The sequence below is a fragment of the Nyctereutes procyonoides genome, unplaced genomic scaffold (assembly GCF_905146905.1).
Source record: "Nyctereutes procyonoides isolate TBG_1078 unplaced genomic scaffold, NYPRO_anot_genome, whole genome shotgun sequence".
In the NCBI taxonomy this organism is placed as follows: domain Eukaryota; kingdom Metazoa; phylum Chordata; class Mammalia; order Carnivora; family Canidae; genus Nyctereutes; species Nyctereutes procyonoides.
The window spans coordinates 9,856,763-9,884,465 of record NW_026575128.1 but is presented as its reverse complement, the minus strand read 5'-3'; the positions used below and the strand labels follow the sequence as shown (position 1 = coordinate 9,884,465).

At 35.5% G+C, this 27,703-nt stretch overlaps 1 protein-coding gene and 1 pseudogene across 3 annotated transcripts in view; both read right to left on the bottom strand.

Annotated features, from left to right (window-relative positions):
* Window positions 1–27,703, bottom strand: part of EPS15 (epidermal growth factor receptor pathway substrate 15) — a 140,936-nt gene that overhangs the window by 50,535 nt on the left and 62,698 nt on the right. For all 3 annotated transcript variants that reach the window (XM_055341670.1, XM_055341669.1, XM_055341668.1), the window contains 2 exons: window positions 26,957–27,042; window positions 10,183–10,255 (listed from right to left, as the gene is read on the bottom strand). In XM_055341670.1, coding sequence (XP_055197645.1) covers window positions 10,183–10,255; window positions 26,957–27,042 — 159 coding nt within the window. The remainder of the gene's footprint in view (window positions 1–10,182; window positions 10,256–26,956; window positions 27,043–27,703) is intronic.
* Window positions 22,964–25,619, bottom strand: LOC129520440 (calmodulin-A-like; annotated as a pseudogene).

Genomic DNA, 27,703 nt, shown 5'->3' with positions numbered 1-27,703 from the left:
CATTTTACAGATAAGAAAACTGAAGACACAGATGGGCAAGTACTTGTCCAAAGTTACAGTTAGCAGGTGATGGATTCAAACTAGGTTCTGATTCCAGTCTGAGTCCTTAATCATTAAGCTATGTACAGTGTCTATAGACTAAATGTCTCACAAATATGCTATTTTTTTCAAATATATGTAGATGCTGTGATTAAATAAGACACTGAATAATGCCTTTAATAACTTTCACTTACATTTTCTCAACCATCTGATTAATTTAAAAGTGCAATTACTACCATGCTGCTTTCTTTATAAATTCCTTTAAAAGGGCCCACACAACGGATGATCGTGAAAGACTCTTCTTGCGTGGACATTCCATGTGATTATAGATTCATAAAGGTAAGCTCCACTAGTACTTTATCATTAATTTGCCAGCATGCCTAATTTTTTTAATCCCTAAATTTTTAACCTTGCCTATACTATTAACTGATCCATACTCAAAGATATAGTTTTAGATATGCACCTGGGATTGGCTCTTAATAAATACATATCAGTTTTCATTGTCCCGTTTCTTGATTAACACTTTGTTTTTTCTGTCTTTGTTTCTTCCTATCCCAAATGTCCAACTTTCTTTAAAAACAAAAACAAAAACAACTCATTGTAAAGGAGGGTTCTTTAGTTATTCTGCAAAAATATATAATGGCTCCTTCTTATCTGTAGGATAAAGTAAAACTGCCTACAAGATACATCAGAACCTTCAATTCTGGGCCCCATGTTATCCTTCCTCTTCTATTACCCTCTTTTCCTTATATTCACTTGTGCCCCTGCCTCAATAAACCATCTTTCTCCAAGAGACAATATATACTTCAATGTCCCTGTGCCTTTCCAAAGCCATTTCCTCTGCCTTAAATGTCCTTCCACACCATTGTTACCTGGAAACACTATTCATTCTTCAAAGCCCAACCAAATTTAATCTCTTCTGACTTACCTTGAGCTTCTTTTACCTGTGCTCTTATAGCAGTTCATACCAATCTCTATTATCACACTTACTACACTGGATTATAGTTACCTCTAAACAATAAACTGAAGGACAGAGCCAATGTCTCATCTTTCTTTGAGGTTCCACAATCTAGTACAATGCCCAACACATTCCAGAGGATTAATTAAACAATGATGTGTAACTATCACAAAGTTTCTATACCTGGGAAAAACAACTGGAATATGTGCCTGAGGTTGACAGAAGGAAAGGATTTTATGTTCTTTTACCATTTTGTGAAAAGCTTCACTCTGCACTTGAACTATAAATATTAATAGTAGCCTCAAACTTATCTATGATAAATGAATGCTTTTTGTTAAATTAAAATAATACCTAAATTTCCACACTGGTTCAATATTTTTATAGTCTATAGACCAAGACTGAGCTGACATTTAAAATTTCCATTATATGGAAATAATCTTTACTGCTTTAGGACATTACTGTGGCATATACCTTTCTTGTGGTTTTAAGCTTATATATTTGTGTTTTTTACATAATAATATTATTATTCTTACTCTTCAGGGAAGTGAGTAACAGCTTCACTGTAACACAGTAACTGGGAAAACTACAGTGGCTTAAAATTTTCTTATAGGTAAACTGTAAAATATTTTTTTAAATGTCACCTACAGCTCAAGTAATTTTGTTGGTTTGGGAATATAATCAATCATAAATACCTTACTTTGGTTATAAAGTTATTATATAGTTTATGTATTTTGATATGCTGTGGAAATATTTCTTTCCCTTTAATTAAAATGTTCAGAGATGGGAAAAGGAAAAAATATCTGTTACCTATTCTCATCCTCATATACTCTAGTCTGATTTCCCACTCTCTCCCAAACTTCCCCCCACCAAAAAAATCTTGGACTTCATCTCTAGTCTTGACAAACAGACGTAATTTGGATGTCTCTACTTTTACTGTAAATCTAATTAAAAATAAATTTACCTTAAAAAGGTCACATGACATATGAAAATGTCCAGGGACACCTAGGTGGTCAGTCAGTTAAGCAGGTGACTCTTGATTTGGGTTCAGGTTGTGATCTCAGGGTGATGAGATTGAGCCCCGCATTGGGCTCTGCACTCAATGTGGAGGCTGCTTGAGACAGAACTCCCTCTCACTCTGCCTATCCCCTCTCCCTTCTCTAAATAAATAAAATCTTAAACAAAGAAAATGTCTAGGACATAATGCTAATTTTTTAAAGCTGAATATGAAACATGTATAGTCACAGATTAATATAAAGCCATTTATGTACACTAAAAAATATATAGCAAAATGTTAACGATGGCTTTCTCTAGAATGTGAAATCATAGGGTTTTTTTTTAATACTTTTCTATATTTTACAAGATTACTATGGACCTATATTACTTTTATAATCTCAAAATGTCAAGTTTGCAGTTTTTTAAGTATCACATACCTCTGGAGGTTTCATACCAATATAAAAATATTCAGATGTGATGGAATTTTTTTTTAATTTTTTTATTTATTTATGATAGTTACACACAGAGAGAGAGAGAGAGAGAGAGAGGCAGAGACACAGGCAGAGGGAGAAGCAGGCTCCATGCACCGGGAGCCCGATGTGGGATTCGATCCTGGGTCTCCAGGATCGCGCCCTGGGCCAAAGGCAGGCACCAAACCGCTGCGCCACCCAGGGTTCCCAGTGATGGAATTTTTATGTAAGAACTACCACCAATAGTAGGAATAATGGTGGTTTCCTTTAATAAACTGAACCATTTTTCAAAACTAGTATTTTTAGTGAGCCACTTTAAGTACACCCTTAGAAGATAAGTTTGTGCAAAAGGAAAGAGAATAAACAAGCCAATATAATATTTACTCATTCTTGACCTTTCTTTTCCACAGAGCAAACAAATTCACTCAAATTTACCAGCCTCATTTGTTAACTGCAGTAAAACTCCACATAGTAACACAAAAGTATAGGCCTCAAGGGAAAGATTACTGAGAAAATACCTCACATTAATGATATATTCTAAGCTGGATAGATGTCCATATTAAAACTAATTATAATTAATGTTTCTTCACATCTATTTCTTTTTTTTTGTAAGATTTTATTTATGTATATAATTGAGACAGAGCAAAGGGAGAGGGACAAGCAGGCTCCATGCCCAATGCAGAGCCCAACAGAAGGCTTGATCTCGTGACCCTGAGATCACGACCTGAGCCAAAATCAAGAGTCAGATGCTTAACAGACTGAGCCACTCAGGGACCCCATCTTCATGTCTATTTTTTTTTTTAAGATTTTATTTACTTATTCATGAGAGACACTGAAAGAGAGGTAGAGACATAGGCAGAGTTGGAGAAACAGGCTCCCCACTGGGAGCCTGATGCAGGACTTGATCCCAGGACCACCGGATCACAACCTGAGCCAAAGGTAGATGCTCAACCACTGAGCCCACCCAAGTGTCCCTTCACGTTTATATCTAAGTATGATAAAAGATCATCTCTTTAAAAATCCCAACACTAATCCATACATAAAAGGGTCTACTTTTTGAGTAAGCAAACTTAAAGTTATTAAATTGCACAAAATAGAAATGAACCGATGCAAAATTCAAGAATCAAATTTCATCACAAAATTATCTGTAAGGTTACCACCACTGCAATGCAATTTCCCCATCAACATCAGTATTCAGATATACTTGGTTATTTTATTTTTGGTATAGATTTGCTTATCCTGAGACTAACTGAAGTCAACAGATGCACATCTCCCTCTGCCCACCTCCCCAAACCCCCTGCCCCACTCTTGCCCAGGGCAATAGCAGTCTCTCCTAGCAAACAGTATCTTCCACTAGACTAGGATAATTGTCTCAACCTTAAAGTAGTGTTTGGGAAAATCCTCTTCTGATTCAGTGCAAAACTGCAGCACTATCAAATGCCATCCCATCAAGTGACTAAAGGACATTTGCAGAAGCCTTCCTAGTTATGCTCTACTTTCCATGGTCACGCTCTATTTGCTTATCTGTGCCATCAACAAAAGAAAGAAGGATAGCAGCAATTAGAGACTGACAAGAGTGGAGTGAACAAAAAACTACAGTAACAATAGTGCCAAGGTCTATTTTAGAAAAATACCAAAACAACCACATCCAAGGTTCCTCATCAGGGAATGAAGGGATCCTTGAGCTAGTATCTTGGCTTTATTTAAAAAGAACTTTCAAGGAAAATGTCCTATTTTCTAGAAATCACACAAGTTAATGAAAATGATAAACTCATCCCCATCCTTCCACACTTCATAAAGTGCTACAGATATAGTGAAAATAGAATTTAAAAAATACATAAACATTCTTAGCTATATTAAGAGTAAAAATTTATTTTAGCAATCCAAGTCAGTTGTACAACTGAAGAAATAATGTAAGTATTAAATCTAAGAACTAACAACATGAATACATTTGCATCTGTTTCATATAAAATAGAGAAAAAATTAACAGAAAAAACCACTAACTTACGAACAAATACTTACTTAAAAGCCCCAAAGCATATATACAGACATGTACTTATACTAGTGTATCTATACCTTAAGAATTATGAAGAAGAACATGGGGAATTTTAAGTATTTTGGTAATCTTATAAAATACTATTTAATTGATTTTTAAAATTCTGCAGACTAATCCCAAACTAGAAATAATCAGGTACATTCATTATGTTGGCCTAAATCTCAAAATGGAAGTTACAAGAGTATCTTAATATAAAAAAAAGTATCAACTGTAGAGCAAGATGTTTAGGTCAAAGAACAGAAAGGAAGTCTATTAAACTAGGTGGGTGTTAGAAAACCTCGCCAACAGCTTGCCTTTATTTCCCAATCATATGCTTCCCAGCATGTTCTAAGAGCATTATAGCTACGAAAAAAATGTTGAGCTCATGTATCTAATTTTACTTCTACCCAAAATAAGTCCTCTCTCTTCATCTAAGGAAAAAAAAAAAAAAAACCAACCTAAGTGATTAAAATGAAAAAAACAAAAAGGACAATTACTATGAATTACTGAACCTTTACTGATGAAGTATAAATAAGTGGAAGCTTCTTTTGCATCAGAGTAGCATGAACAAGTAAGAACTTTATGGAAAATTTTGACTCTATGATACCTATCATGCTCCCAATCCTTTCTGTGTAGGGTTCCTGGGTATGTCTTGTTCTATTTTTAATGTCATGCATAAAACTAAAGTTTATTCATTTCTGTTATCAACAGCTTCCTTAAATTTATCTCCAACTAATAATATATTATGAAAAATAGTGAAAGAAATGTTCTAAGGTACAGTTTCTTAGCTTAAGTTTACAATAGATGCTGGAAGATACTGGAATCATGCACACTACACCAGCACAAGAAGGCCCAGCACATACTGGACATACCATCCAAGTAAATACTCTCCTCTGGGAATTCCAACAAAGGAAAGACTGATAAGAGTCAGAGAAGGCAAAGTTTTATTCAGAAAAATGGTGGGATTTGAGCTGGGCTTTAAGGCTTGGGCAGAATTCACATAGGCAGGGAGGTAGGGAGCATTCTGGATCACAAGGACAAAAGATATAAGGGGTAGGAATAAGAGACTATATATGGCACACAGCTCAGAGGCAGACAATAAAAAAACAAGTAGTACAAGAGGAGGAAGTACAATGGATCTTATCTTTGTTTCTGCCTCCAATATACCCATGAGATATGACATCCTCCCATCACTAACTGCGGCAGTGGGCAGCAGTAAAGATTTTCACATCTGAGAGTTATGATACTAAAATTGGTTTAGGAAGAAAGGCATAAAGAGGATGAGCAAGAAGAGCCTTATGATCTGATTTCAAAATTTCAAATGTTAGGTAATAAGGGTGGCGATAATGACAAAGGAAACACTGAGAGAAATAGGAAAGTCCAAAATTGAAGCCAATTTTTTTCAACAAAATGAGACTCATTTTAGACACATTGACTCTGAAATGACAAACACCAAAATGTAGTCTAACTGGAGATGTGAGACTAGAGAGCAGTGCACTTGATAAATATTTGGAAGTCACCAGCATATGGGTAACGGGGGTATGGCAAAGGAAGGAAACAAGGTGGAGGCATGTATCAGTCAATCCAGGGGAAAGGTAACAGAAGCAAAGGATCAGACAGGCAGAAGAATATATGAAAGAACACAATTCAAGAAAGCAGTGACCAGGACGCCTGGGTGGCTCAGTGGTTGAGCATCTGCGTTTGGCTCAGGGCGTGATCCCCAGGTCCTGGGATCGAGTCCCACATCAGACTCCTGCACAGAGCCTGCTTCTCCCTCTGCCTATGTCTCTGCCTCTCTCTGTGTGTCTTTCATGAATAAACAAAATCTTAAAAAGAAAAAAAAAGGCAGGAACTAATGTAGAAAAGACCAATGGATCTGGCCTGAACAATATTATTGGTTCTGGGAAGAAAAATTAAAGTGAAGTGGTATGGGTAAACAGCACACTAAAGACAATTACTTGAAAGGATATGATGAGGAAAAAATGGCCACATAAAGCAAAAAATTAAAAAAAAAAAAACAAGCTGGTAGCTAACGTGGTAGCAATAACCGAAAACAAAACAAAACAAACACAAAAAAGGTCTTTTCAAATTGGTGAGTCCTGTGTGCAGACAGCCCTCAGTGAAGACAGAAGTCAGAGAAGGAAGAGCTTGACAATGAAGGGAGGATAGGTAATAAAGAGATGACAGTAGGTATAGAATTCTACTACTAATCAGAACATTTACTGAACTTTAACCTGGTACTCTGTGAGGCACTGAAACTGCATTATCTCATTTTATTCCTACAGCAACTCTAAGTATTTGGTATTTTTATTATCCCATGTTACAGAATAGAAAACTAATGTGTAGAGTGGTTGCTTACTTAGCATTACAAACCTAGGAAGAGTCAGAACCAGAAACTGAATTCCGTTTTTTTTTTAAGATTTTATTTATTCCTTTATTTATGAGAGAGAGAGAGAGAGAGAGAGAGAGAGAGAGAGAGAGAGAGGCAGAGACACAACCAGAGGGAGAAGCAGGCTCTCCTTGTAGGGAGCCTGACATGGGACTCGATCCCGGGTCTCCAGGATCATGCCCTAGGCCAAAGGCGGCGCTAAACCGCTGAACCACCTGGGCTGCCCCAGAAACTGAATTCAAGTTTGTCTGATACCAAGCTGTTTCTACAAATTTCTATGCAACACTGAAGAAAGCACACAGGAGAATAAATTCCTAATTTGTTAACTACTCAGAAGAAAAACTTTCTTAAAAATTGTACATAGGCAGTTTAAGGTAGTAAGAATGTGGGTCTGCCTTCTCCACTTAACTACCAAAAGCCCAAACCATATACCTTTGAGACAGAATGGCCTTTTATAGCTTTTTCCCCTTGGATCAGTTGGGGCCTAATTTCTCCACAGAAGCTGAACTAGCAGGGACGCCCTGGTGGCTCAGCGGTTGAGCGTCTGCCTTTGGCTCAGGGCATGATCCCGGGATCCGGGATCAAGTCCCACATGGGGCTCCTTGCAGGAAGCCTGCTTCTCCATCTGCCTGTGTCTCTGCCTCTCTCCCTGTGTCTCTCATGAATAAGTAAGTAAAATCTTAAAAAGAAAAAAAAAAGTTGAACTAGCAGTGTACCTCATACACGTTAACATTTCAAGGAAAAAAACAAAAAACCTGAAGTTAATTGCTGGTTTGGTTTTCAAGGAAAAAAAAATCTTGAACTATAAACCTTCAAGATGCTAGTTCATAGGAATATAAATAGGAAACAAAAATTTAGAAATTAATTATGTAGATTTTTAAATTCACCTGTATTAGGAAGACTACAGAGACACAAAACAAAAAAGAACGTCTTTTAGCACTTTGGTTACCTCTAAAATTTGGTTTCTGTGCTCCAAATATGAGCTCATATATGTACTATCTATGACTTTATAAATACAGAGAAAAGTAAGAACACTCAGAAAAGCCAAGTTTGGATTAGACAGACACTCACTAATAGATCAAAATTCCTTTACTTTTCTCCTGATGTCTTCATTTTGGCATTTCTCATTGGCACCTACATTAAAAAGTGGGGTCAGAAAGCACTGAAGTTCTTTGATTCTATTCTAATTAATAACTCCAATAAACAGCCTTTTGCCAGAGGAATTAGAAAACAAAGCAGTAGGGATTGGAGTTACTTACAGATTTTAATTATCCATGTTATTCCTTACTGTATGCCTCATTACCAGTAGGTAAATCAGAATTAATCAATAGATATGAAATCTTATTACCACTTCAGATAAATTGTCTTGTGCTTCAGAAAATTGAAAATAATCAATAAAATGAAAAGTTTTAATTACATGTAGATGTCATTTATTCATGTCACTCTTAGTGTCTTGTTACCATGTATAATACAGAGATTCCTGTATCGGGGTGGAACAAATAATGAATTTACTAATACAAAGCTTTTATTCAATATTCTTTTGCCAAGGAACTTATGTTCAAACATTACAACTTCGTCTGTACTAAGTATGCTCCAAGATGCCTTTTATTTATAGTACCTGATGCAGAAAAATTAAATAGACTCCCTCTGCTAATTATATATTTTGAATTTAGCAAAGCTTAGGATTTAAGCTGGATTTAAGGATATACCTTACCATCACCACCAAGTGAAAAAGGACAGAAAAATCATGAAGGAATTTTGACTGATAACAAAACTTCTAAAATTATAAGAAATCAAATATTCAAGGACAGCCCATTTAGCCTGAAAGGAACAATATAAATTTCAGGGTTGTTCCAAACCAGCCTTTTAAATTCACATTCTTAAAAGATACAGAATGGAAAAACCAACAGGTAGATGTACACAAATAACAAAATACTGTCCATCGTAAAAACCTTCATACTTTGAAACACTATCTGGCTAAATTTAGAAGCTGTCCAGTATTCTATTAGTAACTGTATCTATCACTTCAGATTGAAGAAACTTCTATAGATTATTTTATCTTCCATTCTTATGCTATTTTCAGCAATCACTGCTTAAAGTCTGAGTCTCTTTTGCATTTCCTAAGAAGCTCAAAAACCGCAGAAAAATAATGTAATTGAAGTAACTACCCCCCATCTCACTACCACAAAGGGGAATATATTTATTAGCAATGATTTCTTGACTTTTCCATCACCGTTAGGAAAATTCCAATATATATAATAAATGTAGTGATCTAATAAAAAAAAAAAAAACTTGTAACAAGAAGTCTCTTTGGCTTCTTTCTCAATTTCCCAGTAAATCATTCTACCCAGGCACAGTCCACCTCATAGACAATATGTCCTACATTAAAACAAAACAATGGATCTACCAATTTAGACCTTTCATTCATTTAAAAGTATCAGCACAAGCAGGGAAATCCAGCATACAAGTAATATGTTTTAAAAGGCCCATCTATGAGCTTTTACTGTCAACTGATAGCAGTGTTTCTATATCCAATCTCCTGTATATGCTGGTATAACATTCAGGAAACAGTGCCCCAATAACATGGTCACATGCATTGTATACTGCTCTAAATGCAACACTGCCCAATTTTCTATATTTTTGTTTGAAATGCCCGTTTTTGTATCATTTCTCAATCAGAAACTGAGGCTTTATTACCTTTTCTATTTGTAAAATGAAGGTACTTAATGCAGCACCTAGTGAAAATGAATTAAATCTCTTTATGCTAAAGTTTAAGATATCCTGGCTACTAAGCAACTTACAAAATGCTATTTTAAATAGTTTCATATCATTTCCTATCCTATCAATTTTAGGAGAAACAGCTGTTTAAAAATACTAGGCATCCTAGCTAACAAAATTTCACATTCATAAAAAGCAATTTGTTTTTGATGAAGATGGTGGTGGTGATGATGATCTCATTCATTTAATTTTATTTTTGTAATAATATTTACGTATTAGTCATTCAAACTTACCTTTAATGATATAATATGTAGGTAAATATTATCTTAAAAATACTTTCAAAACTAGAAATTTATGCTAAAAAAATACTGCTTTCTCATTGCAGTATAATCTTTGCAGGCCAAAATTCAGAGAAAAACTATCATTTTGGAAAAAGCAAATATTTATATGACATAAATAACAGGTATCCCCTTGACCTACTCATCAATACCACAACCATCACATAGTAAAAAAACCTTATACATTTAAAATGAATCCTTCTAAATCAGAAACAGAATACTGAATTTTACAGTTCACTTACCTGAACCTCGCTTGTCCTCTGTTTAATAGTATCTTCTTTCTCCTTAAGGTCCTGTTCCACATTATTCTTTTCCCTAGAAGACCAGCAAACAATGCAAGAATATTTGAGAACATCAGCTACAGCTGGTATGGTTATCCATCCTCCTAACCCTGAATCGCTTTTTAAATACATAGTGAAACATTCAATTTTTAAGTGAAGGGCAGATTTTTCCACCCTCTTTTAATTATTTATGGAATAGAAATCAATATAAGCTCTGTTTGTAAAAAAAAAAATTGCTTTCTCACTAAAATGTGGTGAAAAGAGAATAGATTAAAAAAGGAAGAGGAGAAAAATAATCAATGAAACACTCAGGTTTCACTGATGTCACTGTTGCTATGGAAATGATGTCCAATGAAAATTGCTGGTGAAAAAAAGGAGGGGTTGCATCAGCTCTGTAAGTTTAACCCTTAAGTACCACTGTCAAATCAGATGAAAATGGCTAATAGAAATAGTCAACAATATTAAGGAAAAGGACATTTACTGAAGTGTTAATTTCCCCTTAAGTTACTGGTGTGTACCAATTTTAGAATGAAACATAGAGGAAATGGGTAAGACTGTCAATATAACAGTCCATTTGCTCTATCAAATACTGCTCTGCTCAAAAAAGCTATTTTAGGACCACTTATCAATTCCAGTTGATTAAATACATAAAACAATGTATATAACTAAATTAAAAAAAGGAATCACATTAGCATTTATCTCTTTCTATACTCTTCAGATCAAACATACTAGGATCCACTTGTATTCTGAGATACCATTATCTAAATTCTTATATGCTTCCATCAGAGCTAGATTCCTAATGAATGAGACCTAAGCAACCTTAGACTCAGAATTATGATACAAAGCTATTTCTTTTGATGTAATAAATTTAACTGCTCATACACACACTGACTTGCTCCCTTCATTTTTTCCTTTCTTTTCTACAAAAAGAGAGAAAAAATCCATAGAATTCTACAGCAATACATTTTTGGGTGAGGGTAAAGGTAAAAGTGGGCAACATGAAAAAGGGAGGATGGCATCCAAGTAGTCCTCCAGACTAGCACTGCAGAGTTTCTCCTTAGAGTTTCAAGACTATTATTTTAGTTTCGTTCCAGATAACACCCAAACATAAGCTCAGGCTCCATTAAGCTGTAGTATAAAGGGAAGTGGGGAAATTATTATTCCAGAGGAGATACTGAGGGGACAACTTAATGCTACATTTATTTCTCCCCTATTTGAGGTGATATTTTAAATGCAGACAAAAATCAACTGTTTTGTTGGATATTCAGGCACAGTGTTAAGATTTGTCAGAGAGGAAAAAAAGCATAAGAATAAAAGCTATTTGTATACTGTTAAACACTTGAGATGGCCAAGGAGCTCACTACCCATTTGTCAGGTGGGTCGCACCATGGGTCATGATGTCATGGAGATTTTAAACAGTCCCTTACCATGTGAATCATTGTTGCAGCCCATTCCCCCCAATACCTCAATCCACTTATTATGCAAAGGTCATTCCCCATTCCAACCTTTATAAAATGAGGTAAAATCAAAAAATAGAAATCACAGGAAGAAAAATCTAAATATACCACACAAATTCTGCAAGCTCAATCCTCTTTTCCTTTCCTCCTTATGTGAGCAGAAGAGTGTTTTCATTCCTGGTGCATGTCAGAACTAGCCCCCTCCCCCAATCCCAAACTCTCAGAGGTATTCCACACAGGGTCAGTATCAATTCTGCCCCTTGTTTCTGACAGTAGCTAATAACAAAAATAGAAAACAACACATAGTATCACAGATCAGCACTGAACACACTAATGGGCATGTTTGTATTCAGTTCTTTCTGCTTGTCTGTTAACTGCTGTTACTGACAGTGTCTGCTCAAAGATCAAGTGTGCAGGCAGGAAAACAGGGCTGAAAGAAAGCAGTGAGCTGACAATGCAGCCAACACAGAATAAGAGAGGAAAAAAAAAAAAAAAAAAAAGGAAGTTCACTTGGTGAAAAAGGAAAACAGATTACAAAGGACTGTCAACTCTAGCCAGCAAATAGGGTCTATGTTTGTGTAAAATGGAGGGAAGCACAGAAGGTACAGATTCCTCTTCATCATTTTGGGTGTGGGAGTGAGGGTAGCAGTAGTGATATCTCCAAACATATCCTAAAGACCATTTCCAAGTAAAAAGAATATGAAATCCTCAGGCATTAATTCTCATAGTACTGAGATCAATTAAATTTCACTTTCTATCCACTTTTATCTATTAAAATTCTGGCCTCATAATAATTCCTTTATAATCAAAACCAAGAAGTATAAGATGTATTACTAAAGAGAAATGTAAAAAAAAATCATCAGTTTTATTACCTTCTATTAAAACCATCACAATTGAAAACCTGTCCCTGTCCTATAAATTAGACTAAAAAATCAAATAATTTTCTCATTAACTTAGATTATAATTTTAGGGATGCCAAGTTGTTATGTTGTGATATTCCACAAACTCTTCTTTTTTTTTTTCTTTTTAAATTTAAATACAATTAGCCAGGGGCACCTGGGTGGCTCAGTTGGCTAAATGTCTGCCCTTTGGCTCAGGTCATGATCCCAGGGTCCTGAGATGGAGCCTGCATTGGGCTCCCTGCTGGGCAGGGAGTCTGCTTCTGCCTCTCCTCTCCACTTGTGCTGTCACCATCTCTGCCCCCGCCCTCCAATAAATAAATAAAATCTTAAAAAAAATACAATAAGCCAATATGTAACACATCATTAGTTTCAGATGTAGAGTCCAGAGACACTTAACCTCTATAGCTAGCCTTCTCATTTCGGGCAAGTAAGAATAATTAAATACATTTACACAGACTAAGATGCTTAGGTGCAAGAAAATGGGACTTGGGTCATAGAGCTTACATTCTCCTTTCTTTCAAATAACAAATTTTTCTACAGATTATGGTTGAATAACTATTACAAAGCATTCTGTTTAACATTAATTCAAAAACTTAATTCCTCGTGTGACAAGATTCTGTGTCACAATAAAAAATATTTATATGCAGTTTCTTAAGGAGCCCATCAATATATATGGGTATGACATATTTAAGATAAGTTTCAAAAATAAGTGTGTAAGTAAGCATTTTGCCCAAAGCACTACTCATTTTGGATGACAGAAAAAACTACTGCCTTCAGCTTATTAACTTCCAAAAGGGAAAAGTAATGATCTTATACACCTTCTATCTTAGACTATCTCTGCAACCCTATTCACTCCCAAGATGCTGGCACATCCTAAAGAATCTACAAATACCAAAGCCATAAAGAAAGGCCAGGGATAGAGCTCCTTGGTTTTCAAAAGCTGCTGGTTTTTGGTGGAACCTAGTATGTGAACCAGCAAGAAAAGCAAACCCCAACCTACGCTTTCAGAAACCTAACGTAGATAACTGCATAAACTTACTATGAAGTAGTCAAAGCTATTCACAAGGACAGTCAGCCCCAGGGACTCTGAGTCCACACAGTTTGCCTTCATTTCCCCAGGCTGTTCATGGCAAAAGGGGAGTGAGCCATCTGTCTTAATTTTGATACAATACCAACATTGTCAGAGAAACAGGATTAAGTCACCTTCAAAGCCCTTCCCAGAAACAGAGTTTTAAGGTTTTTTTCTGAATATAAATATTCTATTTTCCAACGAGAGAGCAATAAAAAGAGAAACTAGTGAGAAACTAAAAACCCATCTTAAGATTTGCAAGGTAAAATGTACAAGATGTCATGTAATTAGGAAAAAAGCAGGCTTTGAGCCTATGCTGTGCTTGCTTTTTACTGATAAAATTAACATTACTTAGAATTTTAAATAAAACTGATGGAGTAATTTTTAAAATTTGTTAAAGGGAATTATGGGTTGCATTAAAATTTAGAAAACATTGGCTCAATGTACAGAATATATAATGTAATTACCAAAATTCCTGCCCCAAAGTCTTGCCTAATATTCAAATAACTACTCTCTACCTTTAAAAACTCATTATATGGTCTTCAAAGCATAAGATTTGGTGTAAAACAGCCCAGAATTCAAATACTGGCTCCATCACAGGGCATCTTACTTAAATCACTGTAGTAGCAGCTATTTGTTCTGCTGACCCTCCCTTCTCCTAGGACCCAGAAATCCTTCTTTTAGGAGACTGCTCCTTTCTTTCTCCCTTACCTATTACCTTTTTGCCTGAATAGTTCAAGTAGAAGATGCCATCTTTTCACAGATTCAACCTCTCTGAGCAATGATTGGCCAGAGACTGGCTCCTGACCAAAGCTTAACCAGTCACATTACACCAACTCACCATCACAGGGATTAATTCAAGAACAGACCCATGACCAAAGCCAAGGCAGTCAGGATCTTTATCTAGGATGCCTTTATTCGGAACTAATAGAAACTATTACTACCACTATCATATCTACTACAACTATCATTACAACAACTAGTACTACCTACTACTATTAATAATTATAATTATGGAAACTAGCATTTATTAAACTTACTACATAATAGGTGCTTACTACATAATTGGTGCTATACGTTCTTAGGAATCATTGTTCCTGTGAAATAGTGAAGATGGGCAAATGCGAGTCCTGGTGCTGTGGACATTTGTTGTCTTTGCCTAATAAATAGTAAAATTTTCACATAAAAAGCTGAAGTGAAAGGCAGGCAAATAGAGAATCCTGGTAGGCCTTATGCTCTGGCTCCTTTCACCCTTTGTGATGGTTAACTATGCATTAACTTGGCTAGGCCATGGTACTCACATATTTGGTTAAACACCAGTAAGGATGTTGCTGTGGAGATATTTTTTTAAAAGATTTATTTATTGGGATGCCTGGGTGGCTCAGCGGTTGAGCATGTGTCTTTGGCTCAGGGCATGATCCCAGGTTTCCAGAATTGAGTCCCATATCAGGGTCCCCACATGGAGCCTGCTTCTCCCTCTGCCTGTGTCTCTGCCTCTCTGTGTCTTTCATGAATAAATAAAATCTTTAATAAATAAATGAATAAATAAATAAGAGACTTATTTATTTACAGCTGGGGGAGGGGCAGAGGGAGAGAATCTTCAAGCAGACTCCCCACTGAGCGCGGAGCCTGACAGGGGGCTTGATCCACCAACCTCTGAGATCATGACCTGAACCAAAACGAAGAGCTCAACCAAGTGAGCCACCCCAGCTCCCTACTGCAGAGGTATTTTTTAGATGAAATTATATTTAAATCAGTAGAGTTTGAGTAAATTACCCAACATAGTATGAATGGGCTTCACCGAGTCAGTTTAAGGCCTTAAGAGAAAAAAACGGAGGTTCCCCCAAGGAAGAGAGAATTCTACCTCCAAACTATTGTTGGACTTTAGCCTCAATATCAACTCTTCCTGGAGACTCCAACCTACTGGCCTTTCCTACACAGTTCAGACTTGCCAGTTCCCACAACTCTGTGAGCTAATTCCTTAAAATAAACTGAATATAAGTATTTACATATCATATATGTGGGGTTTGCAGAGAAGAGTGAAAAAGAAAATACACAACAAAACTCAATAATATATCCCTATGCAACTTTAATACCTACCTTGTGATTCAACAAACAAATACTGAATCTTACTATGTACTTGTCACTGTGCTACACTTTAGGGCTACAGAAAACAATCGGACAAGTACCTGCCATTAAGAAACTCAGAATTCAGTGTATATGAAGAGTTTGGCAGTAAACTATAAGAAGATAATCACAATGTGGTATACTGGGTGCTAGAACGGTAAGCACAAGATGCTGTGAGAATACAGAAAATGGGCACCTGATTCTCCCTGGAAAGGGTCAGAAAAGGCTTGCTTGTATCAGTGAAGGAAGGATCATTAACTGCAAAATAAGCTGTGCAGATGATAACTGGTATGTTTATCAACAGAAATTATCCCAGCCTGGGCATGCTTTGTGAAGGAGGTCAGACTTCAGCTAAGCCTTGAAGTAAACAATGAATATTGGTTAGAAAAATGGCATTTCAAAAGGAGGGAGAGCTTATGCAAGAAAGCATAAGCTTTCTTTGACAAAAGATGTCAGCAAAATGGCAGACTTCTAGGTAGTCTAAGAAGAAACTTCCCAAATTTGATAAAATGTATCAATCTACAATCCAAGAAGCTCAACAAATTCCAAGCAGGAAAACCCACACTGAGATACATTATAATGAAACTGTTAAAAGACAGAATCTTAAAAGCAGTAGTAAAGACATACAAGATTTCTCAGCAGAAACCTTGAAGGACAGAAGGCAGACGGGCACTGAGGCGGGCATTTGACGGGATGAGCACTGGGTGTTATTCTGTATGTTGGCAAATTGAACACCAATAAAAAATAAATTTATTATTAAAAATAAATAGATTAATAAAATAAATAAATAAATAAATAAATAAAAGAAGCCATCCCCCAAAAGCCTAAATATTCTCTAATTCAATGTATCCAATGTACAGAAACAGGAAAAAACTGATCTATAATATTAGAAGTTGTGCTTTGGGGGAGGTTATAATTGGAAGGGGGCAAGGAGAATTTTGTTTCTTGATTAGGTGCTGATTACATGGCATGCTTGGTTTGTGAAGATTTCTCAAACTATGCACTCATGATTTTTTAACTTTTCTATGTTGTATTTCAGTAAAATTGTCTTCTCCCCCCCCCCCAAAAAAAAGAAGGCAGTGGGATAATATATATATATATATATATATATATATATATATATATATATATATATAGTGCTGGAAAAAAAAAACTGAAGTGCTAAAAACACTATCTGACAAAACTATCCTTCCAAAATGAGAAGTTAATAAAGACTTCTTTAATACCTTTTAATACAGGCAAAGGGAGTCCCTAAAGGTTTCTGAGCTGTGCTTTTTTGAACTCTGAATGGCATCATTTAGCAACACACTTCTTTTCTAACTTCTGCTCTGTAGAAGAAGAGAGGAAGTAGAGGCTCTTATAGCTCAGAAAGCTGATAACAATTGCTAGAAAGGCAATGTAACATCTGTCCTGACTTGTAATTCAAACCAGTCTGAAAGTTAGACAGCCTTTCACTCTAAGAATCAGTGATTTGATCAAAATTTGAGCTACAGTTTGAGAGTAAAGACATTGATTTGTACCTTTAAGTAATTTAATCTCTCTAGAAGTTGCCTTAAACATAGAATCTTCTATTATTTCAATCTTTCAACAGTTATCGAATATCTACTAAATGCCAAACAAGATTGAAGTTGGGCTCCTACCTATAGTTTGCTGGGGAAACACAGCCATTAATCATAAAACAGTCAGACAAATGTTGTAACAGTTCAAGTACATATGGTACCGTGGGAATTACTAAAGTTTTTAATTCTGAGAGGCTGACTGTTGTAATGAGTTTTAGTTTTTAAAAATAAGTCCAGGAATATATTTATGGGCATAAATTACTGAAAGGAAACCCTAGCTGGAGTCAGGAAAAACACCAACTTTGCTCATATGACCACTGCCCCGTCAGCAGCAGAATCCAAAACTTGATACTTCGTTTTTAAAAAGGACAAATAGGGCAGCTTTGGGTGGCTCAGCGGTTTAGTGCTGCCTTCAGCCCAGGGCATGATCCTGGAGACCCGGGATCGAGTCCCACTTCGGGCTCCCTGCATGGAGCCTGCTTCTCCTTCTGCCCCTCTCTGTCTCTCCCTCTCTCATAAATAAATAAAAATCTTTAAACAAACAAATAAATAAAAATTAAAGGAGAAATAAAAGCTTATTTTTGCAAAACCCCCAAAATTAATTTATTCCACTCATCTGACAGGACAAAAGATGAAAAAAGGTAAAGAAATGTAAAACAAGGCCTTAGTTTTCCTAACTATAAAACAGTGACAATAAAGATAAGGAGGACTGATTTATATTGCATCTGGAAAGACGTCAGCACAATGCTGACACAGTGCTCGTAAATGTCAGCTGTTATTATTATTACTGTTATACTATTTACTAGTACAAAAGTACAATATTTACTAGCTTTTTGGTTTTTTAAAATATTTTATTTAAATTCAATTTGCCAACATATAGTACAACACCTAGTTGTATTCATCCCATCATGTGCCCTCCTTAATGCCTGTCACCCAGTAACCCTACCCGCCCACCCACCTCCCCTTCTTCAACCCTCTGTTTCCCAGGAGTCCCTCATGGTTTATCTTCCTCTCTAATTTTTCCCCACTCAGTCTCCCTCCTTTCCTTTATAGTCCCTTTCACTATTTCTTATATTCCACATATGAGTGAGACCATATGACAATGTCTTTCTTCAATTGACTTATTTCGCTCAGCATTAATAATACTCTCCAGTTCCATCGACATAAAAGTAAATGGTAGGTATTCATACTTTCTGATGGCTGAGTAATATTCTATTTTAACTGGTTTTTTGAAAGTTGCAATCAAGCATCCAGAATGATGGCACTTAGGACCTAACTATGTGGGTAGAGACTGACTCCTAAATCCTTCAGGAGCTGAAATTTATTGGTAGATATTTTTGTTTCCCAAAGACAGACTTTAACACATCTTAAAAATTATTGCTCTCTTAAAAAGAAGAGCCCCTAAATAAGCTATCAGTGCCACAAAATAATGAAAGCAAATGTAATTTTTACAGAATATAACTGATTGAGACCACAGCTATCCAACAGAAATGCAATGCAAGTCACATATGTAATTTTAAATGATCTAAATGCCATATATTAAAAAGTAAAAAGAAGTGAAATTTATTATGTTTTATTTAACCCAGTATAGCCAAAACATTTACATTCTTTTTTGAAATCCAGTATATTTTATACTAACATCACATCTTAATTTGGATTTGCCATATTTCAAGTGCTCAATAGCCAGATGTAGCTAGTGGCTACTGTATTAGCACAGGTTCAAACTTTCACAGGGAGGGTATCAAATAAGGGAAGTCTCCCTAAATAAAGGTCTTAAATGCTGAGCCATGCATTCTGTGTGAAAATTTAGATAAACTCCTTATTACCAAACAAAAGCACACAACAACCTAGAACTTCAATTATTCAATCAGTAACACCACTGTTGAGGTAGTCATGATTGAGGTCTAATAGTATCATGGATCTTTACAGGGCTAGAAACAGGTCAGACTGGATCATATAAGCAAAAGAACTCGATTCTATAGTATAAGCTATGCTCTCTTCAGAGCTAATGGTTTCTAATGGTTGTGAACTGACCTAACCAAAACATAAATTTTTAAAAAATTCAAATTGTATGTTAATACCACTTTAAATACATTTTAAAAAAATCAGTTCTTAAATATGTTGAGCTAGAGATCTATATATTTAGAAACACAAATGCTGGCTGCCTGGGTACATAGTTCCAGTAGCTCTTTAACCAGGGAAAGAAAGCTATTCCAACCAATGTTTGCTGAGCATCTATTTAGTAAATGCTGTGCTCTGAATGCTGAGCTGGGTATTGGGGATGATGATGATGATGACGATGACGATGACGACTATAAACACATACTGAGAATTTATCATGTTCCAAGAAAGATATTAAACATTTTACATGGTATTAGTCATAGTTCCATCTCACAGATGAAGAAACTGAGGCACAGAGTGTTAAGTTACTTGGCTAAGTCATGTCAGGAGCCAAACTAAGCACTCTGTGAGAAAGCCATGCTCTGAAATAATATACTATATTGCCTCATCAGAAATAAGAGACAGTCTGTGCTATCCTACATAGCCCAGAATTGATCAGAGGAAGAAATATAATTCAGAACTGTAAGCATTCTGAGAGAAGGAAACGAATGCTCTCTGAGCTGAGGTAGATACCAAAGGAAAGCTTCTTAGAGAAAAAGATTTGTCTATTCTTCATCTGAAAAATCAGGATGAAACTTCTTACCCTTCAGTGATGTTGCAAGAATTCAAGAAGAGAAATTATATAAAGCAGGCATAGCACAATATCTAATAATTATTATTGTAATTATCTATCCTGTTTACTGGCCCAATACCAGGATAACAAACTGGCCTGACAGGATGTGGCTTTTACTTCCTGATGTTCTTGCTAAAAGGACAGAGAGAGGAAGGAAGTAGAAGCTGATAGAAGACAAATAAATATTAACTCCTGCCTCAGCACAATTTACCACCACTATGCTATCTTAGTGACTGAAGCATGTTTTGACTTTTCACTGTCAAGAATTTCTCTACTTGAGACACTTTACTTTCAGAGCAAGAATGGATCCATGGATAGTTTTTAAGTGTCTGGGAACCCCTGAAATAAATGCAAAATGTGTACATGGACACATATGTTCTTTTTGAGGGGGAAGGATAGAGTCTAAGAGCCTTCATCAGATTCTCAGAGGAAATCCCTGACACAAAAAACAAGTTGTCACAATATGAAAAATCAGCCCACTATCCTTAATGTCCCTGTGAGGATTAAAAACCCTCTCGTCTATAAAATCCTCTCGTACAGTCTTCAAAATAAGCTATTCTTCAAAAGATCTTTGTCTTTTCATCCTTTAATACACAGCTTCTAGTCTGTCATAAACTTGGCAGGAATTAAGTCTGGGAAATATTCTAATATTTATAACATACTTTGATTCATTCACTCAACCAACTAACCTATACTGAGATTCTGTGGTGTCAGGCACTCTATGCGTTATCTTCTAGACCTATCCAAGTGAATAAAGCATAGCCCCTGCCTTAAAGGAGTTCAAATTAAAATAAAGACCAGAATAAAATATGGTGAATACTATTACAAAGGAATAAAGTTTCTAGGAGTAGAAAGAAAAAAGCAATTAGCAAATCAAGATTTCAGTAAAAGTTTGACAAAGCAGACAATATTTAAGCTGGGTCTTAAAGCACAAGTAAAAGCTTACAAAGTAAAAGGTATGCTCAGGCAAAGGGGAACAACAGGATGACAAGCACAGAAGAATAAAAATGTGTGGCATGCTGTCCAGAGAGGTCCACCCACCACATGGCTTGAGAAGAGGGATAAAACCAAAATGAGAGCACTATTCTCAATACTGAGAGTACAAAAGCAAACACGGCATCTGCTCTCAAGGAGCTTGACAGTGCTCTAGAAGAAAAGGATTCTACTTTATTGTGGGAGGTGGCTAAGACAAAAGAATGCTCAGGATGCCAAAGGAAAACCATGAAAGAAGAGCCTTTATATCATCTCAGAAAAAGTGAGCTGGATCCAGTTGGGGATAGGGAGTCACTAAGGAATCTGAGTTGTATTTTATACATCAGTTGGAGGTGCAAAGGAAAGGAGAGACTCAAAGTGCAGAGTCAATTAGGAGGTTACAACAGTAATCCAGAGAAGAGATAAAGGGTTAGTAAAACTAAGAAAGAAATAATAATAGTACAGAGGACAGATTTCAACAATACTGAAAATTATTTTCTCATCTATTAAATAAGTTAGGCATTAGCTTATAGAGCAGTGAGTATGCAAATAGTCCTTATGCTTAAGAAGTACATAGGCTACTGAGAGACCAAATAAAAGATGATTATAATAAAGGATGGTAAATGTTACGACTACTGTAAATATTAAAACTATATAAAATTTGATACGTATGAAGGTTAGGAGGTAAACAAATCAGAGAAGGCTCCCCCTTCCAAAGGAAGTGATGCCTAAGGTGAGATTTGAAAGATCAGGAGGAGGTGATCAGGCAAAGGAGATGGAAAGGTAGGAATGATTTCAAGAAACATTTCAAAGATAGAATACAAATAAAAGAAAAATCTCAGATTTCTAGCCTGAGTGACTAGATGAATGGTCACATCACTAAGAAATGCAAATAAATGAGACAAGGATAACGGTCAGAAGACGACTGGGAAGTCATGTTTACTGGACATTCTCTAGAAGACAAATGAAGACTATAGGTCTTGGGCTGAGGTGAGAAATCCAGATATTTAAAAAGATTATGATATAACTATGTTTTAAGTTAATGATCTTTTTGTTGGACAGAAAAACTAGCATTTACAACTTGGAATGGACATAAAGTGTAATTTCTTAAACAACAATGTTGATGGTTGTGCTAAAGTCCACAGCCACAGCCTAACCTGCTGGCTCCCATGTCATGGCTCAGAAGGTTTTAAAAATACAGAGTCCAAAGATGCTCCCTTGGTAAAGGTTTCTTTTTAAAAATGTGTGTGAATGGTGAGAGCCTGACACCCATTTCACTCAAGTACCATGTGGATAATGCTAAACCAATACATACAGCATGCCACCAGGATGTGTGTCATCAGCATGGGTCAAGGCATATCCAAGTACAAGAGGGGCTATAGCCATCTAGATAGTTTATCCTTCACCCATTCTTTTTGCACAGCATCCTGAGGTAAACCAATGTTAAGTGTTTGTTTTAAGTAAACCAGTTATGACAATTTATACTAACAAACTGAACTAGAAGCTACTTGAATAGGTTTTAAATTTGTTTTTTCATTTTTTGTTTTTAATATAAATGTTCAAATGTGCTCAATTGTCAAGTTGTATGTATGAAAAACTGGCCAGCCCAAACAGTATATTAATCATTAGGAAATGGAACTGCAAGAAGTCTTGATCATTAAGGTAGTAAAAGTACTTATATTATAAAACTTATATTATAAAAGTGATGCATAGCTTGATCTTTAAGGGACAAGACCACAAGGCAATGCATGCAGATTTTGTGTGTATGCATACAACGCACTTCTGACATTCAGTTTTGCTAAATAAAAACAGAATGAGTAAATGAAGGAGTTTTTTGTTGTTGCTGTTCTTTTGTTTTGTTTCTTGGGTAAGGGGTTAAATAAAAGATTCAGTCTTATTCCTCTGGGGAAGGGGGAAGGAGTTTAAAGTAGGTCATTCTGCAGTATTACTGGTACAAATTCTTCATAGTTGACTTGTCCATCTCTACCAATAACCGCTTGTCTGATCATTTCAACTACTATTTCATCTGTTAGTTTCTCTAAGTTTGTCATAACATGACATAGTTCTGCCACACTGATTAACCACTGTCATCCTTGTCAAAGACTCATTGTAATGCCTCACCAATTTCTTCTTCATTGTATCTTTCATTTTTGTAGCCATCATAGTCCAAAATTCTGGGAAGTCAACAGTGCCATTACCATTATATCCTAAAATCTGGCTTCTGTTGGGTTCTGACCCAGTGACCTCATGACAGTCCCAAATTCCTTTGTTGTGATAGTGCCATCTCCAGCTGGAGAAAGCTTCCCTAAACTCAGCAATCTGTTCATGGGTCAGCTGACCGGATATGGGGCAAACGAAGGGAGACAGAGCAGAGGGAGTGAGGGTAGCTGCACCAGCGCAGGGGCTGGAACAGCCAATGGAAGTACCTCTTCTGCTGCTGCTGCTGCTGCTGCAGCAGCAGTTTGATGCATGCTCAGTGATGTGTCACTGCCATCCTGACTATAAAGAACAGCACCGCACCCTCAAAGCTCCCAGCACCACTTACAACTATTGCTTTTCCTTCTTTAATTTAAAAATATCATGCAAATTTAACCTGAATGACATAATTAAATTTCTATATAGAAAATGTTGAAGGATTATTAAAAATTTAAGGAAGAAATGACAAAAACACATCCTGCTTCAAGCTCTCAATGTCTTAAATATTTTCAACTAGAAAACTTCATGAACCAGATAGAAACATCTCATTTTCTGACTCGTAACAAAGAATATTCTTTACCCAACTAACTTTTGAGGTTATATATTATTATTCTAAGATTATAAATATTATTCTAAGAAACAGATTCTTTTCTTCATTATGCTTTTCTGTATTTTCCAAATGCTTACAAGTATGCACTATACCCATCATTATGGAAAAATAAATTTGTAAAGCACTATATTCATTATAATTCCATATTATATATTATTTATTTGCAGGTTTAGTCCCTGGACTGAAATTAAATATTTTCATCTAAAAAGCAACAAATAAGAAGCAATTTTCTCATACAGCAATTTAGTAAAAACCATAAGCAAATTCTGTTTAAATTATTTTTCCTGTTTTAAAGTTATATTCATTGTATCCTGATATATTAAAAAATAATCTAAAGGCTGAAGAGTAATACTATGGCACAGAAAAAAATTGCTATTCACAATAACAAAAACCAAGATTTATAATGTAGTATCTTGAAGAGTGGGTGATATAGTGACCTAACACAACCAGTTACAAAAGTTATTTTAACAACCATAATTTTATCATGGGTTGATGAGTATCATTATGACATTACTGGAGCTGACAGATGATAGAAGTTTGTCTACAATGTAGACTTCACCTAAAATAAAAGCCTAGGGAAAATATTTTCACAAATGCCAAATCATGTATATGTGTTTTACACATTTATACAGTGTGACTACAACCTAAAACCTAACAAGGTTTTAGAGCTCTATGATTTTCTTAATAAGACATATAGTCACAAATGTTAGATATGTTTTTATGTTTCAGTTGTGATTCACTATAGAAGACTATCACTAGTATAACTTAACATTATGGTTATTAGAAGTTAGTGAAAGCTCAGTTTACCAAATGTAATTAATATTAGAAATGTCTGCACTGGCAAGAATACCCTATGTATGATGCTCTACTTTCTAATAAAGCTCACTACAAAAACATTTCATATGTTAATTACTGATAAAGTCAAGAGAGTCCTAGCATATTGGGGCCCTAGCATATTGGGGCATATCTACAAGAGGCACAGAAGACAAGTATTTTCAAATCTAGCTATTATTCAATTTTTGTTACACATAAGGCAAGCAAAAATGTTAGTGGGCTATTTATAGACCCTAAGAAAATGAAAAGTCCACACATCATTATAGACTCAATAAATGTTTACTTCTTTTATTCTGAACCACAGTAAAAAATGTTTAAGTCTTAATGAGAGGCAGACATATAATAGAAAGAATGCAGAACTACGACTTAACACAACTTGACTTGGGGTGCCACCCAGCACTGTTGCTGATTTGATGTGTGACTTTGAATTTTTTTCATGAGTAAGGAAAAAAATTGGACTATAAAATTCCCAAGGGCTTTGTTTCTGTTTTTGTTTTTCACTTTCTGGGATTCGAAGAGTAGAGGCTTTATATAAATAGGCAAAGGGCAATTTTTGAGCAGGAAATAAGAATATGACAGAACTTAGATAACCTCAAAACTAAATAAAACAAAAAACAACAGAAAACACAAAAAACCAACACAATGACATTTAAAAAGGGGCTCAGACTTATGTTTCTAGAATGTCAAGTCATACTGCTCAAAGAGACAGATGATACTAAGGCTAATCACTGAAAATACCGTGGATTTGAAGCTGTGTGGCCTTCAGCAGACATTGACTTCCCCAGAATTCATTTCTCCTTCTGGCAGAATTTTCATGTCAGGATACCCATTCCTCTATGTGGTCCTGGTAGCCAACTACCCTCTCACCACTCCCATGACTGAGTTCATGGCAAATTAATAAATTATACATACCTGGCTCCTGTTTCAGAGACAGGCATGGCCCTAAGCGAGTATGATCACATGGAATCTTAGGGATTTTGCAGGAACTGCCAGAAAAGAGGTACTGCACTAGATTTGAATTTACAAATACACGAGGCTACGTGTGCTATTGCTCTTTTGGCAATATAATGGGAAATTCCACATGAGAATGGAACAACCCAGTGGAAGTGCATACAAGAAATTGAGCAAGAAAACAAATTATATCATTTAAGCCCCAGTATGAAGCTATTCCTTAAAACACCCCTACCTCTAAGAGGCCTTAGTTTCACAAGTTAATAAATTCACTCCCACTTAAATTAGCCTGGGTTGAATTCTTTCTTGCAAGTAAAAAATCATAACAACTAAGTTTCTCCATACAATTTTAAAGTAGCCCATGAATGAGGAAAGATCATTCCCTATTTCTTGTCATATGGCCCAGATAAATCATTTAACTATTCTCTTATGTCTCAATACTAACACTCAAATATCAGCCATTATCTGCTTCAAAATGCTATGAATGTTAAAAACAAAATAAAAAAAAAAAGGTTTGTGTAAATACAGAGTGATTGTGTAAATCCAAAACCTTGCAGATGGAAAAATGGTCTCATTTTTACAAAAGTAATTTCAGGAGGTCATTTTTACAGTATTACCATAAAGTTTCCAGGGAACAAGGGAATTAAAGAAATATCAATAGTACCTGCTGTATTTAGATTCAAATCTAATTGTATTTAAGTCTGTTCTACATAGTACCTATGTATGAGAGAGAAGATTCAACTCTAAATCAAGTAGTCTGGAGATGAGATATTAGTTCTACTGCTATCAAGTTTGTATGACTGGGCAAAATAACCTCTCTCTGCACCTGAACTCCTTACCTGTAAACTAGAAACAATAAAATCTACTCAAGTTGTAAGGTTTCTGTGAGAAGCAAATAATATAACAATTATGAAAGCTCTCAGAATTGGTATATGCATTTAACATTCCTTCCACAAAATGTATTATATAATGTTTTTCTAATATGCTATTCAAATATCCAAAGCTGGAGGAAAACTATAATCCATTCTAAGATACACATTTTTTTGCTCCCTAAAAGTTAGATAGTATTTATAGCTGATGCCACTGTTTATTTGGCAGTGATTTTTTTCTTTGTTTAGTGGTACATAAGAAAATAGTGCATCCTGCAACAAAAGGTTGCCTTAGATTTGATGAAATAGGGTACACTGGAATAAAAAACGAAATAGGGTCACAGATTACCAATTCAAGGGTATTTAAAGAAAGTAGCATTTACCAAAATACATGTTAGAAACAGAAATGTGTGTGTGTATATGTATATAGTCAGCTGTAATTTTACTTTACATACCTCTGTAGGTCAACTATTTCATTGTTAAGGGTATCTAGCTCCTTAATAGCAGAGAAATCTGCAACAGGACTTGATCCTATGATGTTCTAAAAACAAAAAGTTCACAATTATAACATTATTACTATAAAATTATATATGGCGAAGCATTGAAAATGTTCAAAAGCACGACATGGATATAGACTATTACATATTTTACAGTATTACTAATATTTTTAATTCGTTTAAGAAAATCATATCTAGTGTAATCTTATACACACACACACACAGTTATAAACTGAGACATTTTCGCTTAAGTTCTCTAAAAGCTGTTGCTCTATAATAGGTATCACCACTTCAGATCCCAAAGTCTTTGTCACTTGATCCTAGCACCTGTTTAAAACCTTGAAGTGAAGCAGATATCAGATTTATAAACTAATTCCTCCATTAGAGAATAGATTTCTTGGGGAGATGGATGGTGACTTATTTGTACTTGTGTCATCCAGCACAAAGTAAGTAAACAAATTTTCGCTGAATCTCAGAATCATAATGGTAAGTTGATTTTATTCAATTTTACATTTACTTCTGTTAAACAATTTTAGTGCCTACCCTATTTAAAGTAAAACCAACTGCTCAACATGTTACATAGTAAATATTAATATCAGCATATATGAAACTGTCTTCATATGACATCCTTTACATATAGTTTTCTTTCAATAATGAAAGTGTCAAAATTGGTCTCCAAAAGGTACCTGTAATTAGAAAATCTAG